The sequence below is a fragment of the Denticeps clupeoides genome, chromosome 10, assembly GCF_900700375.1.
Source record: "Denticeps clupeoides chromosome 10, fDenClu1.1, whole genome shotgun sequence".
Classification (NCBI taxonomy): domain Eukaryota; kingdom Metazoa; phylum Chordata; class Actinopteri; order Clupeiformes; family Denticipitidae; genus Denticeps; species Denticeps clupeoides.
The window spans coordinates 7065430-7073704 of record NC_041716.1 but is presented as its reverse complement, the minus strand read 5'-3'; the positions used below and the strand labels follow the sequence as shown (position 1 = coordinate 7073704).

General features: G+C 44.5%; 1 protein-coding gene across 1 annotated transcript; it reads left to right on the top strand.

The window, feature by feature from the left end:
• The first annotated feature begins 673 nt into the window (after positions 1-673).
• On the top strand, positions 674-6521 carry lmod1a (leiomodin 1a (smooth muscle)). The gene is made up of 3 exons (XM_028993872.1): positions 674-1242; positions 3519-5600; positions 6023-6521. The coding sequence occupies exons 1-3, from the start codon at positions 967-969 to the stop codon at positions 6047-6049; spliced, it is 2385 nt and encodes a 794-aa protein (XP_028849705.1). The 5' UTR covers positions 674-966; the 3' UTR covers positions 6050-6521.
• The last annotated feature ends 1754 nt before the right edge of the window (positions 6522-8275 follow it).

The window sequence follows — 8275 nt, the reverse complement described above, 5'->3', positions numbered from 1 at the left end:
CATATGTGAATGAGGAGCAGAATCGTAAAAACTTTGTCCCCAGATAAAAGAAAAGAATGATATATACTATTCATACATGTAAGTTCAAATATGTACAACCTTAATCTCTCTCTCTCTCTCTCTCTCACACACACATATACAGTACAGGCCAAATGCTTGGACACACCTTCTCATTCAATGCGTTTTCTTTGTTTTCATGACCATTTACATGGTAGATACTCACTGAAGGCATCGAAACTGAATGAACACATGTGGAGTTAACAAACTTAACAAAAAGTGGAGACCTGGTCTCCACAGTCACTGGACCTGAACCCAGTCGAGATGGTTTGGGGTGAGCTGGACCGCAGAGTGAAGGCAAAGGGGCCAACAAGTGCTAAACACCTCTGGGAACTCCTTCAAGACTGTTGGAAAACCATTTCAGGTGACGACCTCTTGAAGCTCATCGAGAGAATGCCAAGAGTGTACAAAGCAGTAATCATAGTAAAGGGCGGCTAGTTTGAAGAAACTAGAATATAAAACATGTTTTAAGTTATTTCACCTTTTTTTGTTAAGTTTGTTAACTCCACATGTGTTCATTCATAGTTTAGATGCCTTCAGTGAGAATCTACCAACGTAAATGGCCATGAAAATAAAGAAAACACATTGAACGAGAAGGTGTCTCCAAACCTTTGGCCTGTACTGTATACACACACGTATGTATATATATATAAATACTCCACGTTGTAGCACGGCACCCTTAATCTGACATCATAAATCTGACATGTCTTCTCGACGCTTGTTAGCGGCATGCTGCTGCTCGTCTCCCGCGGGACTCGCCGTCCTCTCCTGCTCCGCCTGGCCTGGAATGTGCAGGTCAGCTGCTGCTCTTAAAGCGCAGGCGGCGCGCAGCGCCACCGCACACCGGAGCCCGCGGAGGTCCGGTCCGGTGGCGGGATTTCACTGCGTCGGGGTGGTGGGGAAGTCGCCATGTCCCGGGGAAAAGCGCGCAGCCTCGGCCGCGCCGACGCGCAGACGAGCGACGACTCCGACATCGACACCCTGCTGGCCGCGCTGTCGCCCGAGGAGGTGGAGGAGCTGGAGGACGAGATGACGGTCATCGACCCCGACCCCAGCGTGCCCGTCGGGCTCCGCCAGAGGAACCAGACGGAGAAGCAGCCGAGCCGGGGCTACGACCGGGAGGCGATGCTCAGCTACTGCGAGCGGCAGACCAAGAGGCTCATCAAGAGGGAGCTCTCCACCGAGGTGCGCCTCCACACTTCCACACTTCCACACGCCTCCAGGGTGGCGTTTAAAAAATGCATTTTTATTTGATTTATATGAGATGTCACCAGGCAAAATAACGAGATTAGAAAACGAATGAAGAGGTTTTTACAGGTAATGTATTCCTTGGCCATAATAAGTAAAAGCTCCCCTCCCACTTGATTTCTTGTGTGGTTGGTAGAGGCTTAAAAAGTCAGTAAAGTGGGCAATATAACCCCTGGTAGGCGAAAAATCTATTCTAAAACACATGGGAAGACGGGTACATTACATTTGTGTAAAAACTGAGTAAACGTATATGTATATATGTGTATGACTTATGTATATATATATATATTTTTCGTAAGCGCAAAAGCTGTTCTGCAATGTATTCATCATATTTAGTTTTTTTTTTTATGGGTTGCAATAATCAGTGCGGCTAACAATAATAAAAGCATGCATGAAGTTTTCAACGTCTTGTCAACCTTTTGAGTGTAACTAGAGTGTAAAAGTGTCGTCCGGAAGGACTTCTGACACAGCAGCATCCCCAAAATATCTTGCGGCCCGTGCAATGCCCCTTGGAAAAGAGCAAGATTGTTGTTTGAGTTTGTGTTTGTAGAAAGTTGACTTAAGGCAACGGCAGCCTTGGGAGACCGGCAAGGAGTGGCGCGGGGGTCAGCCTGTGTGATTACGAGGCTCAGCGAGCTAAACACGCTGTCAGTTGGACGTGCCAAACATTCTGCCGCGGTCCCGGGACTCAACGCGAGGCTTTCTGCCAGGCCATAGGCTAGTTGGAGCTGCCGATCCCCGTTCAGATCCAGAACGAACATGTGTGTGGTGTTTCAATGCAAATTGAAGCATAAAATATAAATCAGGTGACTGTGGAGATGATTATTTTCCATGCTCCAGGTATCATTAACACACGGTAGCAGTGGTCAACCGTGGAGTCATTTGTTCTTGCCCGGTGCATTAATAGTGCAGCTCATGACTCACAGATGAGGCTTAGGTTGTAATGTTCTGATGGCGGAGTGAGGACTGATCAAACCGAACGCTGACCGAATGTTTGGATTAGCAAGGTGGCGAGTGCAAGTTCGAGCAGCTGCTCAGAGCTCCGGGAAACTCGAGCTCGGCCTGAGACACGCCGCATCAGGCCAAACAGCCCCCCAGGACACCCCAAGAGCGCTTTTCCCGAGTGGGTGCAGGGCAAGGCGATGCCTGAACCTACAAAATGTCACTCACGTCGTTGGGCCATCCTGGCACTATGGGTTGCCGGGCAACGCTGTCTTCATCATAAACAAAAGCTGCTGTGTTCCACTCGGGCAAGCAAAAGCGCACAAGCGAAGCAACAAATTAATCACCGGATTTTCTGCAACAAGCAAGTGCAGCATGACACTTGGCGACTGGAAAGGAGTGTATAAATCTGACCCCGCTAGGTGCACTTTGGTTCCAGGCCTACATCATCTAGCCTCTATCTGAATTCATTCTTCCAAAAGACTTGTATAGCGTTACAGATTGTATTTGTCATTTTAATTGTTACTTTTGCATTGTTTACCATTCAGATGTATTGTTTTGGTAATGGATTTGGCTGCAAAAATGCATGAAATTGTTAGAATTGTGAATTGCCAGCATGGCCTGGAGAGGATTATGTAAATGGGCTTGCTGCAGAATGGTCTACGCATCTTACGCATGCAGCTGTACATGATTGCCTCCGGACAGAATTCCTGGGCAGACGGCTTGCACCTCACTGCCATTTATGGACACATCTACGAGATCTGGGAGTTCTTCAAACAATGGCTTACAGTTCACTTGGCGAGTCGGTAATGGATGCTAAAAATGGCTCGGTATGTGCAACTCAATCTACGTGTGACCGCCGATCGTGCGTAATTTCATAGCTATTATGTAATAAGTCGGCGGGGGAATATAAAAATATGATAAAACTCGCTTTCTAGATCAGACAGGACCAGAAAGAATTGAAAAATAAACTGTCCCGATCCCTGTGAACACTGGCAGACTGTACTCATCTTCACATTCCTTGATTACATTTACATTTACATTTACATTTACAGCATTTATCAGACGCCCTTATCAGATCGTCTTACAATCAGTAGTTACAGGGACAGTCCCCCCCTGGAGCAACTTAGGGTTAAGTGTCATGCTCAGGGACACAATGGTAGTAAGTGGGATTTGAACCTGGGTCTTCTGGTTAATAGGCAAGTGTGTTACCCACTAGGCTACTACCACTCCATTGATTAGTCAATTGATTTGTCTTTTTTATCCTTCAGGGCGAGTCCCAGGGTGAAAACAAAAAGGACCGCTTGAAGAAGCTGGGCAAGAGTCAAGACAGAAGTTTCTCAAGAACGGACAGCCTGGACGGGCCAGACAACACTAATGATGCTGGAAAAACCTTGAAACGTGAGGGCATATTGAGTTCTGAAAAAAAGGACGAACAGACATTTAGAGAGAGTGACACCTCTAGCAGGCTCAGGAAGACAGAACGTGGAGAAAAAGACAGAGAGAAGGATGACAACAAAGGTCGAGTTCAGGTAACGGAAGAAATCCGAGACAAAAGCCAGACAAAGGAGAGGACAGAGGAGCTTGTCTCCAAGCTACAGGTCAAAAAGGAGGACAGAAGAGAAATAGAGGGGAAGGAGGATAACTGCAAGTGTAGAGAAGACTCAAAGGCAAAAGGAATGGTGCCCAAACCACAAGAACAGAAAGCCAAAGAAGAGGTAAAAGAGAAGTTTGAAGTGTTAAAAAGGTCTGGAGAAGACAGGACAAAGAGTCTCGTGTGTAAGGTAGAAGAGAAGAAAAGCCAGGTAGGACACCGGAAACTGGAGGAAAGCAGGGAGGGGACACCTAATTTAAGAAATGCAGCCAACATTCAAGCTGAAAGAGCCACAACTCATGAAAAGGCACTGAAAGGTGTAGACAGGACTTCAGAAAAAACACCCCAACTCAGAGATGAACCCCCTACAAACAGTAACACCAAAACTGCTCAAGACTCAGGAGAGGAAGATGATGATGATGATGATGATGAGGATGATGATGATGACAGCAGTGATGATGATGATGATGATGGTGATGATGACAGCAGCGATGAGGACGATGATGAGGATGACGATGATGAGGAAGAGGACAGTGACGATACGTCCAGCATATTCAACGAGCTTTTGGAAAAGGTCCGTAACAATAACCCTGAGCTCACAGAGCTGAACATCAACAACTCGGACGCGATTAAGGCAGAAACGCTCATCCAGTTTGCTGAAGGCCTGCGGAAGAACACGCACGTGAAATGTTTCGCCTTGGCGAACACGCGGGCAGACGACCACGTCGCGTATGCTGTGGCTGACGCTCTGAGGGACAACGTTGCCCTGACCAGCGTCAACCTTGATTCCAACCATCTGACGGGCAAAGGTATCTTGGCCATCGCCGAGGCTCTCCAACACAACGCCACGCTGACGGAACTCCGCTTCCACAACCAGCGCCACATCTGTGGGGGCAAGACCGAGATGGAATTGGTCAAAGTTCTTAGAGACAACATGACCCTTCTGAAGCTGGGCTACCACTTTGAACTTGCTGGTCCAAGGTTTACCATGACCAACATCCTGAGTCGGAATATGGACCGCCAGCGGCAAAAGCGACAGGCACAAAGACAGGCCCAGCAGCAGGCTGAGCAAAACCAGAACCCCCAGCAAAATCTGAAACCTCAGCCACATCAACCATCTCAGCAAAAGCCTCAAGTTCACAGAGCCCCACAAAACCAGCAAGTACAAAAACCCCACTTAAACCAACCCAACCAGAAAGCTGAGCATGTCCAAAAGCCCCAGTCCAACCAGCAAATTCAGAAACAGAAACCACCCGTCCAAAACGTGAAACCCCAAACGAGTCAACAGAACCAAAAGCAACCATCTCAACTAAAAGAAAGACAGCTAAAGCAACACAATCAGAACAATCAGCAACCCTCAAAAAACCAAGCAATGGATACTGGGAAGAAGGCTCCCTTTGAGATGTTAAAGCAGAGATTCACTCAACAACCCAACCATCTAGAGAAGAAAGAAAGTGGGCCTTCTGCCAAGGTGCCCAAAACTGTCCATACGGTGTCACAGACAGCATCCAAATCTTCAACTGAACCCTCTACTAAGGACATCAGCAAAACGCGAACTAGACAAGGCGATTCTAGACCAGCTCTTCCTAACGCAGCCCCTCCTCCAGCTCCAGTTTTGGATGTCTTGGCCCTGCGGAAGTCCCTAATGCCTGTCTCTCAGAGGAAAATTGAGAACCGCATGGAGGCCCGTGGAACAGAGAACTCCAGGGACCAGCTGCTTGCTTCCATTCGCAAGAACAACTTGAAAACCCTCAAAAAGGTATGAAATTGTTCAGAATGATGAAAACGAGGCTTCATCTTCCAGATCAACTTACAATCACTTGGAAAAGGAACAGACCACCTTGGGCTCCTCTGGGTGGAGTGTCTTGCTCAGCAAGCTGGGGCCATCTGGTTCTCAGGTGGTTCAAGCTGTGGCATTATTTTTACATAAGAAGTGGTTGGAAGAAAGCCCATGATGCATTAAAAAAATTCTTCCACCGCTTTTTAAAATATATTTTAATATCAGCACATAAGAACCATAAATGTTCCCGAGCATTCCAACTGCCTCAGTTGAACTCAGACTCATACACGTATTGCTCATGACTGAAATATTTCAGGCATTCATGAAATGTCCTTTGAAAAGATGAAAAGACCTTTTTAAACGCTCCCAGATGCTTAGGCATTCTTTTTATCTGCACACAGGTGGAGGTTCCCAAACTCCTGCAATAGCAGCAAGAAGAAGGTTCCAGTTTCCACAACAGACTTATCTTCAACGAAAACAGCCTTTTCACTTATTGGACGTGGATCTGTCAGTTGTGTTACTGGTCAAGAAGATGCATTTGTTTTGCGCCCCGAATGTTCAGTTAGCAGCCATGATCATCTTGGAATGTTCACTGCATCTCATTTTAGTAATAATGTTATATTAAACTGAGTGGCTGACCCTGTTTGAACCTGTGTATGGAGACCATGTTGGGGTTGATGTTACCTGGAACAGACATCTCTCTTTGAGAGACACATTATTTTCCTAAACTAAATTGTCTTAAAGCTGTGTTTTTTTCATGCTTTATAGGCATTTATGAATTAAGTGAGCAATACTGATGTGACCTGCAGTTTTTAAAACTTTATTTTACGTGGTATGATGCGTGTTATTTTACATCATAATTAAGAGATTTATATTGTAGAAATATGAAATAAGATTTTTTGATTATTGTATTTTTCTGTATGTGCATGGTATGTATACTATGCAGCATTTCTAGTATTAAATGCTCATTACATTTTTCATGAAAATATTTTATTCATATTAATGTGCATTTAAATTAAACACATTGTGTTTTAAATATTAATAATCTAACATTAAAAAAATCATCCACTTACCAATTAACGATTGTTTTAATCTTTCTTATCCAGTTCAAGGTCATAGGGTGCATTGTGGAAATCTTTCATTTAAGATTTAATTAATCTGGCAATCTTTAAGTTTTTTAAACAATACCTGCATATATTTGGAGGTTGAATAATACCATTAGATGCTAATATTTTCTGTACTAACACAGTTTCAGTTTGTTTTCTGAATTTCTGCTGTAAATCTGCTGAAACACAAAGGTGATAGGGTCAGATATAACTGTCCACAAGGGGGCAGCACTCCATTTTAGTTGCTCAGTTGTTAATGTATCATAATAATATTTGTCATTGTCTTTTGAAATGAACTTTTATTAACAAGAAAACCTTTTGTCAACTTCAGAAGATTCACAATGGGTGCATGATGGATGAATTTAAATGTCAACCCATGCTCAGATGCCCTCATCCAGAATGACTTGATGTCAGTAGTTACATATGAGGGGCATATTTAGGAAATATTTCAGACTTTTATTACACAAACACATGTGAAACATACACACATTCACATATGAAACTGACAAGCATGCATTTATACTACTGACAACTCGCACACACACACATATGAAATGCTCACACAGATACAGGTGAAAAGGACTCTTATGTAACAAAAATTAAACTTAAACTGTGTTAAAGGCCCATATAAAGTAAAGTGAATGTCATTGTGATACACAGCAGCACAGCACACGGTGCACACAGTAAAATGTGTCCTCTACATTTAACCATCACACTTGGTGAGCAGTGACAGGCGCCTGGGGAGCAGTGTGTGGGGACGGCGATTTGCTCAGTGGGACCTTGGCGGATCGGGTTTCAAAAATGGCAACCCTCTGATTACGGGGCCACTTCCTTAACTGCTAGGGCACCACTACTCCATGAGCTAAGTAAAAAAAATTGGCGTGTCGTACGGCTGACTTCAGCAACCAGCATGTACAAATAAAAAGCCATATTTTTCAAATGTGCACGTGCACACAGCTCTTTAGTTTTGTCAAGAATATGTCGTTTACACAGTACAGGCCATTCAAGAGGTCGTCACCTGAAATGTTTTTCCAACAGTGTTGAAGGAGTTCACAGAGGTGTTTAGCACTTGTTGGACCCTTTGCCTTCACTCTGCGGTCCAGCTCACCCCAAACCATCTCGACTGGGTTCAGGTCCGGTGACTGTGGAGGCCAGGTCTCCACTTTTTGTTAAGTACATAACTCCACATGTGTTCATTTATAGTTTTGATGCCTTCAGTGAGAATCTACCAATGTAAATGGTCATGAAAATAAAGAAAACACATTGAATGAGAAGTTTTGTCCAAACCTGTGGCCTGTAATGTACATTTATTAACATTGTGGTCAAAGTTGTCCCACACCCCAGACATGACTTTCATAATGTGCAACCAAAACATAATCGCAACAGGCTAGAGTCCGTTTGAACTCCACGCCTCCTCACCATTTTTTCATCTTTCTCGATAGTCGAAACGCATCACCTGACCGCTTACACCAATGAAAAAATCCAAGTCGCGGACACGCAGACCTCGTTCTCGAAAGATGTTGTAATGCTTTTGTACCGAACAAATGT

Excerpts from the sequence above, each read along its gene's own strand:
- lmod1a (XM_028993872.1), top strand. The coding sequence starts at position 967 with ATGTCCCGGGGAAAAGCGCGCAGCCTCGGCCGCGCCGACGCGCAGACG. Across the intron at positions 1,243-3,518 it reads AGAGGGAGCTCTCCACCGAG|GGCGAGTCCCAGGGTGAAAA; the intron begins GTGCGCCTCCAC and ends TTTATCCTTCAG. Across the intron at positions 5,601-6,022 it reads ACTTGAAAACCCTCAAAAAG|GTGGAGGTTCCCAAACTCCT; the intron begins GTATGAAATTGT and ends ATCTGCACACAG.